At 38.8% G+C, this 24218-nt stretch overlaps 1 protein-coding gene across 4 annotated transcripts in view; it reads left to right on the plus strand.

The window, feature by feature from the left end:
- Positions 1-22854, plus strand: part of STK31 (serine/threonine kinase 31) — a 34782-nt gene extending 11928 nt beyond the window's left edge. For 2 of the 4 annotated variants that reach the window (XM_048951795.1, XM_048951796.1), the window contains exons 11-24: positions 2691-2813; positions 7522-7701; positions 9172-9288; positions 9629-9748; positions 10248-10379; positions 10904-11005; positions 11912-11992; positions 12299-12424; positions 13103-13297; positions 13477-13563; positions 14362-14511; positions 14913-15038; positions 17077-17145; positions 21261-22854. In XM_048951795.1, coding sequence (XP_048807752.1) covers positions 2691-2813; positions 7522-7701; positions 9172-9288; positions 9629-9748; positions 10248-10379; positions 10904-11005; positions 11912-11992; positions 12299-12424; positions 13103-13297; positions 13477-13563; positions 14362-14511; positions 14913-15038; positions 17077-17145; positions 21261-21482 — 1830 coding nt within the window. In that variant the 3' untranslated portion in view covers positions 21483-22854. The remainder of the gene's footprint in view (positions 1-2690; positions 2814-7521; positions 7702-9171; positions 9289-9628; positions 9749-10247; positions 10380-10903; positions 11006-11911; positions 11993-12298; positions 12425-13102; positions 13298-13476; positions 13564-14361; positions 14512-14912; positions 15039-17076; positions 17146-21260) is intronic. The other 2 variants (XM_048951797.1, XM_048951798.1) reach the window with 2 other exon arrangements.
- Positions 22855-24218: the final 1364 nt, after the last annotated feature.

Consider the following 24218-nt stretch of genomic DNA (forward strand, 5'->3'; position numbering starts at 1 on the left):
TCCTGCTGTGGAAGGTTGTCATGACAGTGTCACTAATATTTTAAATAGGGGAAAAGGAGAAAAGACAGGAGTTCTGCTGAGTGTCAGGTATCCCCTAGAGTGCCTGAGAACTGCAAAGAGTGTGCAGTTGGGATTGTGCGCTGAAGAGTAGAGCTCCCTTGAAGAGCTAATTTAGTTTTCAAGATGAATTGCTGGAAGCAGGGCATTCTAAGGCTCTTGTAGAACTTGCCTGCAGATATAAGAAATGTCCAAGGTGCTCACAGTAAAATGATCTGCTTGTTATTCTGCTTGATGTCCTTATTTAAATACTTAACAAATATTTTTTAATAGCCAGCAACATCAGCATACTCAGTTGCACTTTGTTTCCCATTTAGTGGAAATGAGATGCCAGCACATAGGAAGCCCTCTGAACCCAAACAGGTGGAAGAAATAGCTGCCTATTGAGCTGTAACAGATTAAGTCTGTTTGCTTCGTCTGTCGACTTAGCTGCCAAGACTAGTTTTGTAAGGCTAAATCTTGCTATTAGGTCATCTAATCAACGTGCTCTTCCTTTAACTTTGCTCTCTCCCTGTAACAAATCTGGTTTGTCAGCTCTTGAACGTAAATGTTTTATCTTGCTTTTGGAGAAACCTAGTGCATCTTAAACAATATTACAGGTAAGCCCAATAGAATTTGAATGCACAGTAAGAGGTGTTTCAGTATTCACATTCTGTAGTTTCATAGTTGATTTATGCTGATTTAACTTGGTTACTTTTGATTTGTTACTTTTTAATAGTTTCTTCATTTGTTTAGACTAAATATCCTCAAACGAGGGTGTCTGGTTGAATTGTTTGATCTTGAATAAGATGGTTATGTAATGGATGTCTTGGAAGCATAACAATTAGTGAACTGAGATGGTACTGAGGTATGATTTGCATAAAAACAATGTAAGTTGCTCATCTGGAGTGGAAGAGCTTAAAAATGTACCTGAAAGTCATCACAGAATTGGATGTGAACTGTGTGCTCAGTATGGGAAGGATATATACTGAAATAGGAAGGACATTGCTGGTTACTTAAGCAGCTCTTGTGTGAAACTTTACAGAGAGGGTGACAGCTTTACAGGTAAGGGAACAGGGATAATTGGAAGTTGCTCTGATTGCAGTGTATGCTCTTAGTGTAACTCTGTAATGCAAACACTGCATACTCAGACACTGTAGGTAGTGTTTTATGGAGTGTTGCTTCATTTATGTTTTGGAATTAGAAATCATATTCAAGGTTTGCTTTATGAAGGTGGGATAAATAGAGCAGTTTAATGAGGATGCTGATTCTAGTGCTAGTTTTAACTATTTCACATCCTGCAAGTTAGTAATTTGCACTAAATAAAGCCAAAACCTGATGCCAGAAGTAGAGAAGGGCTGAAAACATGGACTAGAAAGTATCCATGGAAATGCATTTTTCTCTTGCATATGACGTGATGGAGGTAAGAAGGCATTGATTAAGTGGTTGCACTACTGAATCCTGCTCTTAGAGCCTTTAATAATAAAGATTGCTGTTGTTGGAAACAAGTTGCTGAGCTGGACTGGTATTTGGTGTGACTGAGACGAATGGGGTGCTGGGGTTTTCATGTCTGTTTGAGATATGAGATGGATAAATCACTTTTCTAAGTATAGTTTGAGAAGTTTTCAGCCTGTTGATTCCGCTGTCTGCTGTTGTGATGAGCTTAAGTCTTTGTAATGTAGGTTTTCAAAATAGTTAATGCTCTCAGGAGTTATGTAACAGGTGTTTCCTGAGGCACCCACTGCTATATGCACCCAGTGAAATGGCAGACGCAGGAAGGAAGGAGACTTGTGGTTCTTAAGCCATGCACTGACTTCCTGGTCTCTCACTCTGTCCTGTACAAACTGTTGAATTGATGCTAGTGCTTCAGCTGCCATGAGTTGGGGTTTGGTTGCTTGATGGAATCTTCTGCTGCAATTCAGTCTCTATTGTCCCATTTCTAAAGCAATATTTTGCAGAAATCTTGTCTTAGAAAGCGTTCTGTGTAACAAGGTGTCCTTCAATGTTTTTATGCAGTGTTGAATATTCGTTCACAATCTAGCCTGTAAAAATGATGTGTGTGCTTAATTACCAGAAATGCCCAGAAAGCAAAGTGCCTTTAAAACTTTTTGGTTGTTTGGTGTTTTCTTAAGCATGGAAGCAATACTTTAAGTTCTGCGTTAAAACTTAGTTCACAGATATTTATTTTTTATTATCCAGTCCATTTATATCTGGCTGGCTGAATAATATCTGCTCAATGGCTGATCTGGATTTTAGGTTTTCAAATGGCATGTGATGCAGTTTGTGGAGGTGAATGTAGAACGTGCCTGTAAGTCTTTACAGCAGGTCTGTAAAGCTGTACTTTGGTTTTTCACATTCATATGTGTTTTCATATTTCTGTTGGCACATTGTATTAAATCATTATTGAAAGAACACTGCAAGCATGCTTGAGTGTAGATTTCTACTTCCCTCACCCACTTCAAGAGATTTGATATTGATTAGCCTGTTAGGTGCCTTGTCTGATAGGAACGAGGGATTCTTCTCCCAACAGCAGAGCTGCCAGTCATCCAGAGGAAACTTTTCATTTCCTAGAAAACTACTTAGTGTTCTCTTTTATCATGTGTTGCGTGTGGCATTTGTGTGCAAGTTACTGATTTGCTTTTCTTTCTGCATAGGATGAAAGAGATGAGTTGATTATAAAAAGAAATGAGGTGCAGCAAAGTTTGTATTCTACAGTTAAGGAATTTATTTTGGAAGTGGATCGACTGCTCATCAGTGAGCGCTCGAACATCTTACAGGTATGGCAGGAGGTCTTATGACTGAGTCTGGAACATTGGGAGCCTTTGGAAATGTTTCTTAAATGTTTTATGGCTGTAGACCTAAGCAGCAGGTGAAGCATAGGATCTCACTTCTGAGTTAAACTGTACATCTGACACTTGTCATTCTCAGAGTTTCTTGTGATCTTGGTTTTCAGGATGTTTTGTTTCTAGAAACTAATGATTTTGATCCCAAAATCATTTGGGCAAGAGTTTTATCTTAATGTATTGTGTTTGGTGACTAACAAGAATTCAAAAAACACAAAACACAGAAGACTAGCACTGATAAGAACCTAAAATTCAAGAAAATTGTAAGTGAGGAAATAGTCTTTGTAGATGCAGTAGGAACTCTTGAAAATTACTAATGGAAGTACTGCCAAACTGGTATTGGGGATTTTATTACTGAAAATAAATTATTTTCTTCTTTTTTACTGTAGAAATAGTACTTTCATTTTGACTGTGCAGGTATACGGACAGTGAAAGATGTTATTAGTTTGACAGCTTGTACAAATCCTGGACACTTATTGGGAGTTGAAACTTCATGATCTTTGAGGTCCCTTTGACTCAAGCCATTCTGTGATTCTTCCACAAAAGTACAGAATTGGGTTCCTATGAAGAAGTGCCCCATTAAAGGCAGCATGCAGTTTTAAATAAGGTTGGACCAGCATTACTAAAATAAAAGCATCCAGTTTCTAAGGGAATTGCTCAATTTCTAATGGAATTATTTTATAGCACTATTTGGGAGTATGCTTTGATGCGCTTACTTTTGGTTACAAGTCTGAAATGCAGGTTAGTGTCGTCTTAGAAAAAAGTTTGGATGAGTATCATTTCATAGCTTTCCATAATGTGGGGCCCTTCATGGCTCCTGGTTTGTTTTTTTTTTTTCCAAACAGAAGAAAACTGTGATGTGTTTTTGTTTTTTTTTTTTGTTTTTTTTTTTTTCTTTTTTTTGCATGAATGTAAAGGTTGTGCTGTGCTAATCCACTAGGTGGTAGGCATTAAACGTTCCCTGGATAATTGTACTGCAGTCAAACTGTAATAGTTTGTCTGAAAGATATTTGAAAGAATACTGCCATGCTGCAGTGTGTATTAACTGAGTTCCGTGCTTTAGCTTAACTGTGTTGATGCCCTTCTCTTTTATTAGAAGGTAGATGATACAAGTAGTTTTTCTGAACAGGAAGATTCAGTGAGAACTATGACTGCTATGATATGGAGCTAGAGAGGTCATGCTCTTTTCTCTGGGGCAGCACGGTATTTTCCTCTCTCAGAAGAGCAGGAGATTGGGAACTAATGCCTGTCTCACTGAGGCTATGTGTTGCAAACCCACCCTGTCGCATGTTTCTTTTGACTTGAGGCTTTTTGCTGAGAACTGTTACTGGCCTGAGCTACAGACAAATTCAAACAGTTTCCACCTCAGTTGAATCCAACTGACCCAAATAAACAGTTGTTTTTAGATGCCTGCTTTCCAAGTGTTAAAATTGCATTGGTTAAGAAAAAAAGATGTGTGGGTTTACATATTGTATGTTACCTTACAGTAGGCTAGGGTGAGCTGAACACTTGTGAGCTTTTTCATGTTAGCTGTCCATAAGCATGCAGGCAGTTCCTGGTAGTGTGTCCCTCTCCCTGAATTCCACGCTTGCCATTCCATGCCTGCACATAGTGACTGGTTTCAATGTTGGTGGGCCATTGAACAGACTTTGGATAGCAGCTTGTTATTCTTCTGAAATCTGTTCCCATGTCCTTCTGCTGATAAAGCTGCTAGTGCTTTAGGAAAGTATGTTTATGTAAAAGATAAATGGGAAGAAATAGGACTTATTTATAGGACTGTTTTCTTTGAGGACTGTCTGGAATATGTTCAGGTGCTCTTCTGGTGTGACAGGTTCTGTTTCTGTAGGCATGTCTTACTCGTATAAAGCTTGTGCCACCTGGCTCACTGGGAATGACTGTTTTAAACAACCTATTATACTGACTACATGCTATTTGCAGTCAAGTTAGAATTTTATAAGATTCTATTTTATTGCCTTTTGGAAAGGCTCTTGATTGAGTGACTTAAATTGTTACATGTTGCTTTTTCAGTAGCACTGACTGAGTTTGAAAGAGCCTTTGATGTTGACTAAGCTGAAAGCTGTCACATAAGGAAGAGAAAGAAGTGTTCTGCTGTTGTTTGTTTTTGTCTGCATCAGCAAGACTTTTTAGGGAAGGCCTGTGATACTTAAAACTTCTCCATTGCGGAAGAGAAAAAAGTGCAACACTATGTATAAGTAAACTTTCATTAGCCCTTTCTAGAATGTCTTTAGTCCTCTTATTGCAGGGAACAATGTAAGTGAAACAGTCCGTCTTCAGGATGGACTTGAAAGCTGAGGAATGCCACTTATTACAAAAGCACAAGGCAATGTAGTCAGATCACAGAATCATATGGGTTGAAAAGGACCACAATGCTCATCTAGTTTCAACCCCCTGCCGTGTGCAGGGTTGCCAGCCACCAGATCAGGCTGCCCAGAGCCACATCCAGCCTGGCCTTGAATGCCTTCAGGAATGGGGCGTCCACAACCTCCTTGGGCAACCTGTTCCAGTGCATCATCACCCTGTGTGGGAAAACTTCCTCCTAATATCTAACCTAAATATCCTTTGTCTTGGTTTAAAGCCATTCCCCCTTGTCCTGTCACAATCTACCCTTGTAAGCAGTCATTCTCCCTCCTGTTTATACACTCCCTTCAAGTACTGGAAGGCCACATTAAGGTTTCCCTGGAGCCTTCTCTTCTCCAAGCTAAACAAGCCCAGTTCCCTCAACCTTTCTTCATAGGAAAGCTGCTCCCAGCCCTCTGATCATATTAGTGGCCCTCCTCTGGACCCATTCTAAGAACTCCATGTCCTTCTTGTGCTAGCTATCTGGATGCTGTACACCAGGTGGGGTCTGATGAGGGGGGAACAGTCACCTCCCTCTCCCTGCTGGCCACCCCTTTTTTAATGCAGCCCAGAACACAGCTGGCCTCCTAGGCTGCAAATGCACACTGCTGGCTCATGTCCAGCTTCTCGTCCGCCAGGACCCCCTGAGTCCTTCTCCACAGGGCTGCTCTCAAGATCTTCCCCTAGTTTGTATAAATACCTGGGATTTCCCCAACTCAGGTGCAGCAGCCTGCACTTGCTGTTGTTGAACCTCATTATGTTCTCATGGGCCCACTTCTCCAGCCTGTCCAGATCCCTCTGGATGGCTTCCCTTCCCTCCAGTGTATCAACTTATCAACTGCCCTGCACAGCTTGGTGTCGTCTGCAGACTTGCTGAGGCTGCGCTCAATGCCATCGTCTGTCATTGATGAAGATGTTGAAGAGCACCAGTCCCAAGGCTGACTCTTGGAAGACACCACTTGTGGCCGCCTTCACCCTGACACAGAACCATTAATCACAATCCTTTGGCTGTGTCCAGCCGACCAGTTCTTAATTCACTAAACAATTCATCCTTCAAATCCTCACCTCTCCAATTTATAGAGAAGGGTGTGGTGAGTAACAATGTCAGAGGCTTTGCAGAAGTCCAGGTAGATGATACCCGTTGCCCTTCCCCTGCCCACTGATGCTGTCACTCCATCATAAAAGGCCACCATACTGATCAGGTAAAATCTGCCCTTGGTGAAGCCATGCTGGCTGTCTCAAATCACCTCTTTATCTCATATGTGCCTTAACACAGCTTCCAGGAGGATCTGCTCCGTGATCTTCCCAGGCATAGATGTGAGGCTCACTGGCCTGTAGTTTCCTGGGTCTTCCTTACTCCCTATCTTAAAAATGGGGGTAATGTTTGGTCAAGTGTTTTTCAGTATGACTTTCTACTTGGGTGCAAGGAAGGCTGCCTTCTGTTAAGATGTTTTCTCAAGTGCTGTCTGAAATAATGGTCTGCTTGTTGTTGAGGATATTTGACTGGTCTTATTTTTAAAAGTGATTTGTTTGCCATGAGCTTTAGCTTTTGTGCCTTTCCTATGTATGTACTACTGATCTATTTTCCAGTGACTGTTCTCCAGTCAAAAGGAGGTTTTTAATACTTTTATCAGAATACATGGCATCTAGGTGGAAGTAAATGTTTCTAGGCAGTGAAAATAACTTCAGAGGTCCTTAGGGGTATTGGACACAGAGATGGTTTGGTTCCATCTGGAGATCGATGTGGTGATGAAAGTGTCAGAAGAGCTTTGCCTAATGACTCTTACTGGGAGATATCAGTGTCCAGAACCATCCATGGGCCATCAGGCTGCTCACCTTGTTCCTTAGTACAAGTTCACTTTGTTCTGAGGAACATTATAAACCGAACCTGTTCTTGCTTTTTGTCCCAATGAACATGGTGTCAAAGTCCAGGCTGTAAGTAAAAGAGCATGGAGCACTTCTGTCTTATGATCTGTTTTTTGTGGTCTTTTCCTTCCATATTTTGAAGGGAGTATCAGACTCAGTAGTGTGCTTGTTCTTTTCTGCATTGCATTTCCTGATAGACACCGCCAGGAAATTTGGCAGCAAAGTGGATTATACTCCACTTTGAGAAGAACTTCACTGTAAGAGGGTTTTGTGGTAGCACTGCTGACATAAAACTAGTTCTTACTCTTTCCACATTAAATGTTTTGTTTTGTTTTTGTTGCTTTTTTTAAAATATAATGCACTGGTAAAAAGTACTTTTTATGTGCTGACATGCTGTTTTTGTTTGCTTAATGCACAGGAACTGTCTGTTTCTCTGGAGATGGTTTATGGTGAAGTTTGTGAAGGGAATGATTCTGAAGAGGTATTTCAACAGTTCCTTAAGTGGAAGCATGCTAAAATAGAGGAGTTCATTGATATTAGAAATAATACAGATGCTGCTTTGCACATTCTCACTGACTTGTTCAGTGGCATCCTAAAGGTAAAGCAAACAAATCTTATCTTTTCTCTTTCTGAAAAAGATGAAGTATGATGCATATAACCAAGCTTGTGTGCAGTAGTCATTAGTAGAGAGGGAGATAGTTCTACTGTTATGCACAAAGCCTTAGCTGCAGTACGCAGGAAGAAGGTGTATCTTGAGGAACTCATACCAGGCAAGGGTTTATGCTTTCATATGAAAGAGCATCTTTTATATTAAGCAGAGTGCTTTTGTGTAACCTGTGTGTGCACTACCTAATCCTTGTGTGACTGAAATACTGTAAAGGAGTAAAGTGGCCTTTTAGAAACACCTCATATTTTCAATGTGGAGATTGGCAGCCCTGCCTGAAGCAGGGGGTTGAAGCTTCGTGATCCTTGAAGTCCCTTCCACCCAACCCATTCTGTGATTCTGTAAATGCCTGTAACCTGGTGTAACATCCATCAAAATCTAGAATGGAATTGGATCAGTGATAGATAAAGGTTTTTGTTTTTAGAGAATGAATGGCTCCTTTTCACTGTATAACTCCAAAGTTTTTGGAAGCAATATATCATTTGAACATGACTATAAAAGTTTTTGTTTATTTAAGACAACAAAATATTTTTGTGATCTTTTAGTGAAATACCCATGCTTGACAGGTAAATGAATGAGGAAGAGTTTAACGCTTCCTATTATGAGGATGCATATTGCACATTAAATACAGAAACAAATTTTCATTGCAGTTCTTGTTGCCAGTGTAATTAATAGATGGCATGTAATTAGTAGACGAAAGTAACAAAGTTTTGCCAAAAACATCCAATGCAATTATAAACTGATCTTACTGACTCAATCTAGTGTTTTCTGTATCTTTATCTCAAAGCTGTTAATTCTGCCTTGTATGGAAGTATTCAAGGTTTGCTGGCGGAAATCTTTAACTTTACATCACCGTTTATCAGCAGTGAATTAGATCCCAAGGTGCATCTTTATCTCAAGCAGCATCTCCATTAAAAAAAAAATAAAACAAAAAAAAGCAAATTTATCTCCACATTTTAAAAAAAAAAAAAAAAGCCCACTGAGCACTGAGGGTGCCACACTGAGCTTTGGTATCAGCATTTTGTGTATGGTGGTGTAGACAGGATTGATGTTGATTTTGCACATTACACCCAATAGTGTGGGAGGATTAGGGTTTGTCTACTATATATATATATATATATATTTTTTTTTTTCTCTTAATCATAGTGAGATTAGGAAAGTAAAATGTGATCAAGGCAAGAGTCAACTTTTGCTTGCTATGTTCTAGAAATTGCTATCATTGCTATGATAGCAATGGATTGTATCATTGAAGCATCAGGCAATTAAAGGTGATATTTGACGTACGTTCTTATTAGATCTCTATTAGTGGTGATTTTTGTATTTTCTTGTCTGTTCTTGTAATTGAAAGCTAGAAGATAACAAGAAGATAGCAAGGTTGATTTTATATTTTCCTCTCTTTTGAAGAGCTTTGACCTGAGCTCAGAGGCATCTTCTGATACAGAGGAAGTTCCCGGTAATGTGGATGAAGCTCTCAAAGAAGCTGAGTTGTGTGTTTCCAAAGAGCTGAAGACAGATTTAACAGTATGTTTCTTTCTTAATATTGTTTTATTTTCTTTTTTGGGCCAGGGGATGGGGGAAAGTGATGAAACATCACTCTGATTGTTTCTCAGAGAGAAAAGAATGTTGTCCAGGCAACAGGCAGAGGGCAGCCTTGGGTTCCAGGAACTTAGCTCTGTGACTGACTTAACTAAGAAATACTGAGAGAACTAATGCTTCCCTCTGTAGAAGCAGAGAAGCATTGGTCACATGGTCATAGAAGATCAGGTTCGTCAGGTAGGATTTGCCTTTTATGAACCTGTGCTGGCTAGATCTGATACATAGTGAATGACTTTTAAACTTTAATCTTTGTAATTCAATCTAGGAGCATGATGAGAAAGAGAAAGGAATAATTAAGAGTGCGTACAGTAAAGTTATGCATAAAGTTCGTCAAGAGCAAAATCTGATCACAGTCATACAAAAAACATACCTGGCCAGTGTTGAGGTTAGTTCTTAACTTATTTGTGTCATGCTGACCTGCATTAGTAATTCTTCCTGACATACCTTACTAAAAAGGTTAAATTTTTACCTTTTCCCTCTCTTACAGTGGGAAATTCTAGTGTATGTTGGTGAGAGATTGGTTAAGTTCAAGTGTGAGAGAGGTAGAAAAGACTTTGTTTTGTATGAGTACAGTGTTGTGTGTTTGGGTGCTTTGTGTGGCTGTGTGGTGTTGCTTTGCTGAGGCAATGGGCACTGGAATTTGTGGATTCATTGCAAATCTGTAGTATGTAACTCAAGTGAACTTAAGTAGGATGTTTTCCAGCAGGTTATGAATGTAATCAAAACTAAACACAACAAAAAACTTATTTTTGTGGGGAAGATTCTGAAAAGCTGAATTCAGATGGGCTTCAGGCAGTTTCTCTCAGTGCATTGGATTAAAGCCTATTAAAATAGAATTCTTGAATGTTGTTGTGATTTTTTTTTTAATTACTTTTTTTTTCTAGTTCAAAAAACAAGCTGAGAAATGGCTGAATAGACGACCTAATTCTGACAATTTACTATCAATTAAAAAAAACATGAGAAGTTTGAAAGCCCAGTTAAGATGGAAGTTGACTGAGAAGAACAACCTTGAGGAAGTATGAAAATCTTAGGGGTCATTTTTTCCAAGTTTATTTAGAAATGCAAATTTTGTTCAAAGGGGTGGTAACTAGACAGGACAAAATGTTCTTTTGGTGCTTGGAAGATTGTTCTTCAGGCTCGGTTAGGACTAAGAAGTTGCTTGATCTGAGTTCTTGTAACTACACAGCCATTCCTTTCAGTCCCCAGCCACACTACCGTTCCTTTTAACTAGAGCTGAATAACTTGCATTCCCATCATGTCAAAATAGGAACTGCACTCAGGTAGCACTTAGAAATCATGGGAAATCCCTCACCAAATGCTGCTGCTATGAAGTTTGGGCCGGCTCTGAAGGGAGCCCTTCTGGGAAGAACAGTGATTTTTCTTTTAAGGGAATCTTTTGGGTTGCCTGAATGGAGGCTGAAACACAGGCTCCAGAGCTGTAACATGGAAACTGCTTTTTAATCCTAACATAGTAGATGATTGTTGTTTGGTATAATAGCAGAATGAGAGTTATACACTAACTTTGTTATTCCTTATGCAGGCTGATGATTACAGTGAGCTGGAAATTACAAGAATAAAAGAAGAAATTGCTGCTCTGCGAAATAAGCTTCTTCAGGAAATACATAAGGAACGAGAAGAATATGTAAGTATTATTTAGGCAACTAAAATAAAGCTGTTTGGGCCCCATCTGCTTTTCAGTTGCTTTTTTGTATGTTGCGGATTTAAAAAAAAAATGGTTTTTTTTTGTAGTGTTGAATGTTAAGGTGGCTTTTTCTTGGCAAAATCTGTGGGAGAAGGAAAGGAAGCAGGTATTTGGGTGCAGTCTCTTCAGACAGTTCTCTCCCCATATTCTACCAGTCTTCCCCCTTCCCATCCCCCCTACTTAAAGCAGGTGAAGCAAGCAAAAGAAAATGAGCTGCAGTTCTTGACCAAGAAGAACTGCTGGTGAGACTGGAAGATCAGGTTTAGAAGAGAGATTATTTCTTGAAAAGGGGAATATTTTCTTTTAACTAGGCTAAGATAGGATTTATCCTGAATTGAAGGAGATCATGTTTTCACTGAGCCCTCCATCTGGAGGGAAGAGTTGAAACCATTGCCTTGCAACTTACCTCTGCAGATACAGCATTTTTGTGCAGTAGTTACCTTGCATTATGGCTGTAAGGGATCTGGAGCTGATTTGAGTGCTTTGGTCCATGTTACTACTTGATTTGTCTTCTCTGTTTAGTCTGAGTGAAGTTGTGCCTTTTGTCTGGTCGAAAAAGTGTAATATTGTAGAGAAAGCAGTTCCTTTTTGCACCTTAACATTAGTGATCTCACCCTTAGAGCTTTTGGAAATCCATCCGTATTGAACTCTGTATTAATAGGTGAGGTGAGGTGTTTTTTTTTTTTTTTTTTTTGGTAGAGAAAAGTGGTGGTGGTTTTACTTTGAGTGGTGCTGCTAAAGGAGGTACAAATGTGTGTATGCAGGATGTGACAAGTACGTACTTTTCAGATGTCAACATCTGTGATGTCAGAAGCCAGTGACTTAAAGCTGCCTTGTTTCCTTCAGGAGAAACTTGCGTATTTGGTAGAGAAGTGGTTCCCTGAGCTGCCCCTTCTGTATCCAGAAGCAGGAATTCTAACATATATGGTAAGCACAGATTGTGTTTGATCGCCCTGTCAGTTGTTGTTTAGGACATTACCATGAATTTTCATCTCTTTCTGCCCATCCTCCTGGGAGATGTTCAGTATTTTGGTAAGTGCCTTGCAAATGCCATTTTGTCTGCAGCTAGACTCTTGCTCACACATGCTGTCATTTTAACAAGTCCCCGCTGTGGTTGTGCTTTGCTAAGCTTTCTGAGAAAGAGGAGAGATGGTCAAAGCCCATTATCTTGAACCTTACCAACTGTTAAAGCTGTACTCTTAGCCCAGCTCTGTGTGTGTATGTGTGCTTCAGAATTCAGGTGGGCTTCTGTCGCACAGCCTGGAGCGAGACCTTTTAGATGCTGAGCCCATGAAGAAACTGAGCACGAGGCGGCCGTTGGTGTGTTCAGAAATTCAGGATCAGAAGGTTCTTCTAAAGGTAATGTTTGTCCAGGCTTTCAGGTACCACTGCAGGTAAGACCTTGGCTCGTGAATCTGCTGATTCTGAATTAACTCTGCTGTCTCTTTTCAGTTCCTGCATTCAAAAACCTGCTAGCACATAGCACTAGCCTGTAGAACACAACATTGTTCTCCCTCTGGATTGTTTTCCTGTTGCCTACTGATTTTTTTTCTTCCCTATTTGAGGGCAGCTGTAGTAAATAGTGCTTCTCTTCTGCTGACTGTTCCTTCTGGTATTTGATGGGCCCTTTAGCTTGTTCATTCCTCTAGTGTTTTTTGTTTGTTTTTTTTTTTTTTGTAAATGCAGGTTTGTCTTCCAGATGATTTCATGGTGAAACTCCAGAACTGCTGGTTTTGCTTTGCTTTGCTTTTTTTCCAAAGTGCTTCCAATTAAAAATCCAAGGGATATAGTATTACAGGAGGCATTGTTATTTAAAAAAAAACTGTTTTGGACTTAATATTAAATGTGAGACTTGCTCCTTGTTTCACTGGTACAGACTTCAAGTGTTGATAAATGGGCATAAGACACTTGGAAATTAGTTTATATAAAGAAAAAGTTATTAGAATGTAACAGCATGCCTTTCTTTAGCTATAAGTGTCACGTGGTGATGTTACAGGCATCAGAAACAGGAGGTTGGGTATTTGTCTTGTTTTTCAGGGATACTCTGTGGATGTGAGCTCAGAAGCCAAAGTGATAGAGAGAGTTGCCAAGTATCGCAAAGCCTGGGATCAGCAGAAGGAGAAATCCAGTTTATTACAACTATTGTTTCTTCTTTTCTGCAAGGCAAGATTCAAGCCTGTAATGCTGGTGGTTTTTTGTTTAAGCTGGAAGACTTTCAAGTTGAACTTTGAGGTTTTAACATATTTAAAGTTGGATCATTGAATCAGTTTCTTTTTTACTTTCTGACCTTAGTTTATGTTTACTAAGAAAATAGTTTAGATAATCAATTGATTCATCATATACCTAGTGCATGTGAAACTGTCCAGTATTCCTGACTTTTGAAGTAATGCATTTTTTTTTTCTTGTTGAAGTCTGATCCTCTTGTGTATTTAATGGTCCCATACTACCCTGGAGCAAGTCTGACTGCTGTACAGGCTGATGCACCTTTAACTTTAGAAGTAAGTACAACTACTTAGACTATCAGTGTGTTCCTTTTTATGAGTTTGGACTCTGCTTTTACCATTTTGCTGCTGCTGAAGGAGTTTCAACAGTAGTCTTCCTTAGGTGGCTGAATTTTGAATGTAGAGATGCACAGAATAGGTTGATTAGCATTTTGTCAAGCAGTAGACTGTAATTTTCCATGAGATTTTGCTTGGGTTTGCTATTTTATTGAAATCCATGCCTCAGCTGTCTGACTAGTATGTTTAAAGACTGGAGTGAGCGTGTCAAGTTTGTTAGTGTGGACGTTCTTGTGTTGGAGAATAAAGAACTTGTTGGGTAGGGAGGAGATTGCTCTCTGGGAGCCTCAGTGTGTCTCTCCCCTCTTTCCTTTCCATGCACAATTCATTGGCAGTTTGGCTGCCAGCCCTTCTCAAAGAAGAGGTAGCAGGAAGCCAGTACAAATTTTTTCCTTAGTTCTGTTTGATGGCTTAAAGCTTCTGGTTGCTAACTTGGAGACACTTGAAAGGTGCATTTCTCAAAGCATGTTGCATGGATTTTTTTTTAATTTTATTTTTAGCTTAATTCTCTGTTTCATATTAGTGATTTGGTAATTAGTGGTTGCAATTTGTTTTTGACTGACTGCAGGTTATCACAATCACACTGGGCATTAATCTATACTCTGTAGAACAGTTATCAGAAACTTTGAATTTGTATGAATCTTAAATCAGTAAAATCTTAGTTTTGGAAGAAAACAGTGTTTTGCTTTGTTTCTCCTGTATCTATCTTTTTAATAAGCACCTGAATTAAATCGCTAGGAGACATTAAAAGTGATGAAAGGAGTGGCCCAGGGTCTGCAAACATTGCATGAAGCTAACATAGTACATGGATCTCTGCATGGAAATAATGTTTTTGCTGTGAATCGAAAGCAAGGAGTTGTTGGAGACTTTGACTTCACTAAATCGGAGGTAAAATAAAACAAAATCCAAACTTGCAGTGATTTTTCTTTTTTTAGTCAGTTATGTATCAAAAATGAAGTGTATCCACAATTTGTGAGATACATTTGTCATTTGAGAAGTGTCACAGTTTGTGTTATCACCTTTATGACCTTTGATAGTTCTAGTGTGGGCTAAAATCTGGCAGTGTATTCTATTACAGTTAGAGATGATAGGTGTGTGTGACTTTATCTCCTTTCTACTTTACACACAATTTTTTCTGTCAGAAAAAAGAGGATATTATGGTTCTTTTGAAGTCAGCATAGAATGTTGTGATTAAAGTTGGCTGACCTGTTTAAAGAGAGAGGGTGATGCCTCTGCTGCAACATGCTGTTGGTCTCACTTGAAATTCTGAGTGCAGCTTTTTCCCGCAGGAGCAACGTGCTGCTGCAGACACGATGGTTGTTGGTACCCTGAGCTTGGTTTCTCCTGAACTGAAGATGGGGCAGCCAGCTTCTCCAGCCTCTGACATGTATGCCTATGGCTGCCTTCTGTTCTGGGTGAGTTATGGCTTATGAGAGAGTTTCTGGTAATAGTACTGTAGCACATGTAGCAATAAATGAATAAATGTTATTTTCTACTTTGAAATATTTTGGAGAAATAAGCATTCATATGGTAGGATGGGTCCCTGGACAACCTGATGTAGTATTTGATCTAGCAGTTGACTACATCTGTAGCAAGAGGACTGGAACTTGATGATCCTCAAAGTCTCTTCCAACCCAAGCCATTCTATGGTGATTCTTTGAAATTTTTAAACTAGGTGGTAGTTGTGGAACAGATGGGAGTTAAGACTGAGCAGAAAGTAGGTTTTTTTTTCTGTTAGGTGTGCAATGTAATCTACATAGAGTGTAGTAACATGACCAAGAACTGTTACTGTTCCTCATGCTGTGGATTGTTGGCTCTTACTAATTCATTCACTGTGAGCCTTTTTTTCTTTCACCCTTGCCCATGAGGAATTGCCTTCATCTTCCTGTTGTTTGATTTGGGTAAGAACAGGACTTTCAAATGGATATTTTGTTTCTTGTGTGATGTGTCAGAGGGGAGGAGAAAGCAGTCTGCTTTCCTGTGCTAGGTTGTGTGTTACACAGCATCTCCTCTTCCTTGTCCTTTTTTTGCTTCTAGTATTGCACTGCAGTTTCCTTAGCTCAGTACATCAATGTCATGTGTTCCAAATGGAAGACTTCAAACCTCATAGGCTTTAAAAACCATGAGCTACCCAGCAGTTATTGATGTTGTCATGCAATGATTTTTCACGAACACTTGGTATGTTGGGGCCAGTTCACTGAGTCCCTCTTGGTGGGCCAGGTACATCATTTCATCTTCTTGGGAAATGTGGGCAGTTCAATCGGCTGTGCAGCATAGCTTTGTTAATTCCTTCTGTGTCACAGGATCTGGAGATGCTTTGTAAATTGCATGTTAATTTTTATCCTCTACCAGTTACGTCTGCTGAGAAGATGAGCCTTGTTCATATGAAAGTCATAACTCTTTGTTTTCCTCCCAGTTTAGGTAGCAGTTGCTTAAAATTGAGTAACTTTTCTATGGAAGTAGATAAACTAAAGTATAGCTTAATATTGTAATGCTTGTAACTTATTAATATGGTATAGTTTGGTTGGAATGATTTCAGTACCACTCAGATCTTCATCTGCTTTAAAAAAATTCTTATTAAAAGTTGAATTCCCGGTGAGTGAAAAAAAGTGAGTGTGAAATAAATGGAGAAAATGAAGCCACCATAACAAATGGTAATTGCTGGCTCTACTCAAAGAGAATATCTGGGATGCAGCAATATCTGCAGTCTTTTGAAACCCTATCCAAGCTCCCCAGGTGAATTTCGAAGTAATCTGTGTATATTTAATTAATCTGTAGCTCAGTCTTGTTGTATTGATCGTTTGAAAATATTCAGCTTGTTGACTCAGCAGATACCAGTTTAATGACAGGTGTCTGAAATGGTGTTCTTCTGAACAGTCCTGCCACCTGTAAAATGGAGACAGTGGTTTTGTGAGTTCTTGAAGGCTCTTGTGTCACAAGAGCTCAGCACTGATTAAAGAGATGCTTCTTTCTCCTGTCTTTGTACAGAGGAATTTGCAGCTTAATTTGCAAACAGAATTTTGAGGGGAGAAAAAAAAAAAAAAAGCTGAATATAGATATAGTTTTCTGGGCAATAGTAAAGGGATGGGGAAATTTCACTTCATTGATGGGTGTAGGATTCACATCTGTCTGTTAGAGCACACTCTAAGAGGTGTTGTGGGGTATGGAATTAAATATACAGCTTAGGCATCGACTTTGAGTCATATTTCAGAGTCCATTTTCTTTGGACATCTGATAGTTGCTTTTCTAATACTGTATTTTTATATGAGTCTTGTTTCTGTGCAAGGGCACCCCGAGGCCCCTGTGTATTTTTCCCTATTGTGAAAATACAAGCAAGTCAATAGAAGCAACTGTTTTCCACAGCAATCATTTTCATTTGAATCTTCCTGACTGATACTTGTTTAAACTAAAGGAGAAAACAGTGTTACGTATTAGGTATCTTTTAATTTACAGCTTTGCATTCAAAACCAGGAATTTGGCATAAAAGAAGATGGAACGCCTGAGGTGGATGCAGTTGGCATGGTATGTGTATTGTCTGAGGCAGATTAGACTGGTGTTACTTAGAGATATCTATTAATAATATTTTTTTTGAAAGTAAAAAAAAATTGTATGTACTGGGTTGAAAGTGTTCTGACTTGAATATTCTAGATGGCATGCATAAATTATATTTGAGGAAGAGGAAAATTCCAGAGTTTTCTTAATAATTAAATTAACCTCAGAAGAACAACTTTGCATGTAACTTGGTATCCTCCAATTAAAGACTTGGAAATAAATAATTGAGATTTGTGCCTCAGATGATAATTGAGGTAGGAACCTCTTTTCTCAGGTCAAGGAAGTTGATTTTGCTCATCTGTCTTTTACATAATAATTGCATAATTCATGAGCATTAATAACATGGCCAACTTCCATTTTAGTCACTTAATTGCAGTTGTAAAGAAGTATCATACTCCTTATCTTTTGCCCATTTTCTCTTTTTGTGTGTGTGAAACGTAAGCTTTCCCTTGCCTCTGAAAGGAATCCAGAGGCATAAGACAACCGTGCATGATATGAACTTCTTTTGATGCTTTCACTCTTTTCTGTCAGCCATTGTGCTATGCCTGCCTTAGCATCAGCAACTGTTGACTCCTGGAACTGTATTTTCGCTCTGTGTTTTGAGACTTAGTGTTAGCCATTGTCTTGATTTTGAAGTTAATTCTTTGCTTATGATAGGAAACATCTCTTGGATGTTAATCGCAGTTAGATATTTTTATGGCCTTCTCTAGATCTTTATTAATGTGAGTACTTCTCTTTCCTTGGGTTTATTTTCTAATGTGACTCTTTCCCATAAGCTTTCTGTCGTCCTGCCAGGACTTAAGATCTTTTCTTTTGCCTGCTTTTAACTTCTGCATTTGCTGCAGGTGCTGCCTTTTTCTTCTCATGTCTTAATGTTATTCCATCTTTTATGCCACCATACATAGTTTAAAGAAATCCCATGGGAAATTAATGGACCTTTTTTCAAATCACTTGCCTCAAACCTCTGCTAGGTCTTGTTCTCTTCTAGTTAGTGACTGCTTTGCTCTTTTCCTCTGCTTCTCCCAGCTCCTTCAATGGGCAACTTCTATTTTTCTTTTTTAAATCATTGGAGATCCTACTTTTTCTACTGATTTTACTGCACGTGTTAATCTACTCCTTTGCTTTTGAGACTTGAGAAGGCTGTGAGACTCTTTAAATCATGCCTTACACTATTACAAAAGCCCTGCAAGCTGTTTAGTTTTTAAGTATTACGTAGTAGACCAAGCTGCCTTAGGAATATAGGGAGGAACTAGAGGTAAGTCTCCTCGTTGCCCAGAGAAGCAGAAAAATACTTTAAATGGAGAAGTGGAGGACGAAACAGCAGAGGTGCTGGTGGTTGGGTAAGTTTTGGTTGTTTAGCAAGGGAAAACAAAACTGATAATAAATCACTTTTTTGATTGGTTATGCTTCTATATCAATGATATGATTGGTTATGCTTCTATATCAATGATATGATTGGTTATGCTTCTATATCAATGATATGAATGCTTTGCAAAGATGTCTTAGATAACATGGGGCAAAGATTGATGTAGATTTACTAGAGTTCTGTTTGTTCTGAGCTGAGCTGTTACTGTGTTTAAGTTAAGAAACGGTATCAGGCAGTCCTAGACTAACATGGCTGTTGTGCTTCCAGTGTGTTATCACGGCATAGCCCAGTACTGTAAATAACTTTATTAGATTGCTTATCTTCTCTACAGTGTCTTTTTAGTAACATTCAGCCATGTTCTCCAGTGATGAAGTTGCTGCTACTAAAGCACAGGACTGTCTATCAACTCCCTTTGCAAAATTAATTCAAGTGTGACAGTGTCACGAAAAACGAATTAAAAATGTAACATTTGAGCAGTGAGGTGATCCTGTAAATAGTATTTCTTATTTCTCATTATTGGTTCTCAGTTCTTAATTAAAGATTTAAATGAATCTCATGAAATGTGTAGTATTGTAGAGAAGACCCAGTACTTCATGAATCACCATTAGTGCTAACTGTAGGATTTAAACTTTATTCCATGAAGCTTGTACAGAACTGGTCAGTGCATCATTTAGGGTTATGTGTAATCCTTAGATACTCAAAAAAGTTAATTTTCATAAGGGAAACTTGTTTAAGGAAGTAGAAGAGTTTCTACAGACATAAAAATAGAAATGATTCACTTTGGTTTTCCATAAGATTCCTGCATAAGAGAGAGCCAGTTTCAGTTTATCTTTTTTCTTCTTCTCTAGTAGGTACATTCTGAAATCCTAACAACTGCTTTTGTCTGAAGGATCAATATTCTTCTTTATCGTTTTTAGATTGCTTTATTTTTTCACTGAACTTTTTTTAACCTTGATGGGTGATACAATCATAATCAATGCATCATCGTTCATTTTGAAGAATTCATTCTTGATATGTGTTGATGCATGTGCTCCAACTACCAGAGTTTGTTGGGAAAACTATTTGTGTATCCTACAATCCCCAGGAACACCCCTGAGGGTTTACTAAGAACTGTGATACTAATAAATATATTCCAACTGTTTCTTGAGGAAAATCTTAGACCTCTGGCTGTTAATACTTGCCCCGGTTCTTGGGGAAAATGTATGTTGCTTTTAAGGACCTTATCTATAATCACCTTATTCAGAATTAATCTCTATGCCCATGTGCAAGTTTTTGACAGGCCGGTAATTTCTCTTCCATCTCAGTCTTGTGCCTAGAGGAACTGTACATTTGCATCTAGTAAAATATTTATTGTTTTCCAGAAATGTAAAATTGATGCAGGAAGGTAGCATTCAACTTCAAAAAGGGGATATTAATTTTAGGTAGCTGCTGAGGAGAAGTCGTGAGTAGAGACAGCATCTTGTAGCTACCCAGTTGGTCATGCTCAGCTTCAGTGTTTGATGTATGTCAGTGTTCAGTTTTGTAAATTTATAAAAAGATGTAAACGAGACCAAGGAAGTGCAATGAATGTTTTCCTACAGCAGTATTACCTTGGGGGGTCAGTTTTCAGTTGCTGTAGTGTGAGAAACCGATGAGAAAAGGGATCTTGTTGATGAACACTTGACGTGGAAATATATAAGAGCAAAGCTTTTCAAGCTCCATAAATTCTTGGACTTTCTTTATTTTTAATTCTACTGAGGAAGCGTATAGGCATGGTTTACCCCTGCATTGTAGTGCATGAGATATTTGAATGCTTTTGTCTAGAGGTTCTCCTTCAAGCACTCCTAATGTCTTGTAAGCATTTTAAAAATCCTTTATATCTGTAAGATCAACAGTTTTCAGATCTCATATTTTCACCCAGATTTCCAGTTATCTGGGGAAAGGTTAATTTTCTTGAGCCACTTGGCTAGTCAGTGGGGGTTGGAAGTTGTCTGCTTGCTTCTGTCTTCAAGCTTTTGGCAGCTTGTGTGTATTCCTTTCCATCACAGATCCTCTTTTGTCTGAATGAAATTTATGTGCTTTGCTGTCTTATTGAGCCAGGTAGGTGGTGATGCTGGTTTGCAGAGGCTACAGTCAATCAAGTGCTCTTGTGGAAAGATTCTTTTTATGCTCTGTTTTGGTAATATGTCTCTAGGTGAACACTTGAGCGTTCCTTGCAGCTCCCTTATCCGAATCCAGTGCATGTCCTTCCTCAACAACCGATGTTTATGTGCGTGTGTAGCAGTTGTGTTCTGGTGTTTTAAGTAAGCAGACTATCACTGTTGATGTTCCAAGCATTTGCTATGTAATCCTTCTGAAAAATCCAAGAAGCTGAAGTGTAGCTTTGTGGTTGAATAGCAAAACAGCTGCTGTTGATTTAGAGCCCAACTTTGGTTATTGTATAAAGTGATAGGAGAAGTTGAAAGTTTATGTTGTAGAGCGTCACTAGCATCAGCTCTGTTCCTTTCCAGTAAAAAGGCAGACTTTGGAATTTCTCTAATCTATACTAGTTCATGGAATTGGTGTTTTGAAACAAACGTTTTGCTCTTCTGTGAAATCTGCTAGCTCTAAGTTGGCCAACCTGATGTGGAAAACTTGCTTTTATTGTGCAATTACGAGACCTGTTCATCAAATACTTGGTTGTTATTTGGAATCATGTTTGTTCTGCTTGCTGATGAAATTCTTCTCCCTCTGTTTGTAGGATGATAAAGTTAAATCTCTTATCCTGAATTTGTTCCGCTGTGACAGACTGACAGCTGAGCAGGTGCTGAGGGATGATTGCTTCCTCTTAGTTGATGCCATTCCAGTTCCTTCACAGCTAGTTGAAGAGCATGAGCCGCCTGAGGAACATGATTCTGAGAAGACAGATGAAGAGGAAGATGTAGTTAACTCCAAGAAGAATGCAGTAAACCCTACCCAGTAGACAAGGAACTTGTCCATCAGGTGTCTGACACTTGTTTTTGGTTCGAGATCAGTTGTTGATTTAAAATCTCAAAATATAAAAGGTTTGGTAGGTGCAGTCATGTTCTGTGAGGTTTATATAATCAGTGTTTTCTTTCAAGTACATATCTGAGAGCTCAGAAATATGTAATTTTTTCTTAATTTGTTACCCTTTTCTTTTCCTGTTATATAGGCTTTGCACTTACGAAATATAGTTTGTTAATGCCAGAAATATTTAAGATTAAGGTCTAGTGACTTTTGTATCCAGTTTTCTATCCCTCTTCTTGCTGCAGTTTCAGAATACATGTTCCTGCTAGAGACACTCTAGGGTGTTACCTTTTCAGTTAAGATTTTTGTTACTGCAGTCAAGGTATTTCCTACTGTAATTGTCTTCAAGATTTAAGAACAGCTTCCACAATTGGTCAGGAAAATAGGAAGCAAGCTGCCTCTTTTATCTTTCTGCACTAAAAGATTTCTAAATAGCAAACACTGTTTCAGTGGCTCTTTCACAGTGTTGCTGTGCTAAGTGGAATACTGCACACACTTGTTGCAGTAATCACTGCTTGTCTTTTCGACCGTGTGTATCGTCTGCTCTTAGATATTGTTGACTGTAGGTTGGCATATTGAGTGTGTTTTCTTGCCTGCAGTGCTTTTCTGTTAGCATTACCCCTGAAAGAGTTTTGTTATCTATTTATTTTAATAGGAAACTGTTGCTTATCTATAGTTCACCTTTCTTGAGAGGGAGAAAGGTTAATGTTCAGAGTTTCTGTAGCAATATATTTAGCCTCTGGGTGTTGCTCTTGGACAGTGCTGTTGGCAGACTAGTATTTTGCAGAGGAATTATTGAAGATGCATGTTGTCAGATGAAGAATGTGAAAAATTGGTGTGTAATGGGCAAGGTGCAGCAGCAGGGAAACCAGGAAGCCCTCGGGTACAATAACAGTCAACAGCAGAATATATCATTCTGGCACTTCCTTCTGTGATAACAGGCTAGCTTGCCTATGTCACTGTTCTTTACTTAAAGTAGCATGTAAAATGCCTGGTCCTATTTTCATTGAACTGTAATGATTTTTGATTTCTAGTGTGTATGTAATTAATGTTATTAAAACACTTGTTAAAATAGTTTGGACTTCTTGGTTAGTGTGATTAATGTATTTCTGTTATTGAAATCTCAGAAGACGAATTCCTTCCTTTTTGTTGATGAAAACAACAACTGTGAGCAGTTCTGTGGGATGCTTTCCAAATGCTGATTGAAGCCTTTTGCTGTTGATAACCTTTAATATTAAACAGTGAACAAGTTTGTAACTGTAACCTGATGTTCTGTCATTTAATAAACTTTTGCCCTGTTTTCTGCACCTGTTTTCTCTGCGCAACCTAAACTGACTTCTTAAATCTCACAATTCTTAACTTCTTTTTTTTTTTTTTTTTTTTTTAAACGAGAAGTCTCTGTTTATGCTTGATTCAAAAACAGTGATCTTTTAGAATCTCTCCTCCAACTGTAAGCAATCTGATTTCTACATGTGGAGCCTAATATAGGAGATCAAATTATTTATAAAATCTGCAAGTAAGCCTTTGAAAACTTCTGGTATGTACAAGCATCAGGGTATGGGACAGCTTTTCTATTCAAATTAAGTGTAGATTTGAGCAGTGACAGTTGTACAGTGTCACTATTTTAGTTTATTTCTGCTTTGAGCTTTTCTGTGATGTAACACTGGCTTTCTTTTTCCTTTGTTGTTTCCAAGCGAATATGCTTTCTTTATGCACATACAAGCAGCCACTTGATTTGGCTTTACCCAACTTATCTTGCAGACCTGATATAGGGCTGTTCCTCTTACTGAAGAGGACCTTTTTCAGGAGGTTTGGAGAAAGCAAAGGCTTTTATCTGCTGTAGGAATAAGCATCTGGTTATTTCTTGAGACTCCTGCTGTTCTGTTCACTGCCTCCTGAACTGCAAGCTCTTCCCAACATCCATAATAACTTCGCATCTTCCATGTAATTCCAGCTGGTCACTCTACTAGCATTTGGTGTTTCAGCCTGCATAGTTTTTAGAAGTTTGTTTCTTGTATTACAGAATAGTTATCTGCAAGTAGAGTCCTTATTAACATTCACTGGTGTTTTAACAGGTTTTTCTCCTGATGATGATAGCTGAAAGTAGGTATAGCCTTACAGGTTAAATTACTTTGTAGCAGCTGCCTCAAAGACTTCCCCTAAATGAGGTAAAAATTTATTTTATCTGCAGTCACTTCATTTCCCCAGCTTGGAAGGAAATACATCAAGATCACACCATGTAGATGCATCTTCAGAAGGAGCACATAATCAGATCTTTTTGTTTTGTCTGGTGTCTGTGTGTTAGTGCTGTAAAAACTAGTCACCAGTAGGTGGAGAGAAACAGTATTTGCTTTGCCACAAGAAGTGAAGTTCATTTGCATTTGTTGTACTTCTGTGTTGGTAGTAGCTAGCTAACTGCTGGAGCTGAAGACACTGCTGAGCAGAGCTGGGAAAGCTTGGCAAAACTCACTGACATGTTTCTTCATTTGTGGGTGTAGTTAAGTCACAGCTTAAATTGGTGATTAAGCACCTGGTGGGACGGCAGGGCCAAACCGGGGGAGCTCAGGTGCAAGCAATGCACCTGATTGACCAGAAGGTTGGAGTTAGGATCCACCCCTTCCCAGACCTCATTTAAGGGCTGGTAGTGGAGGCAAGCGTGTCTCAACTGGAG

The sequence above is a fragment of the Lagopus muta genome, chromosome 7 (assembly GCF_023343835.1).
Source record: "Lagopus muta isolate bLagMut1 chromosome 7, bLagMut1 primary, whole genome shotgun sequence".
In the NCBI taxonomy this organism is placed as follows: Eukaryota; Metazoa; Chordata; class Aves; order Galliformes; family Phasianidae; genus Lagopus; species Lagopus muta.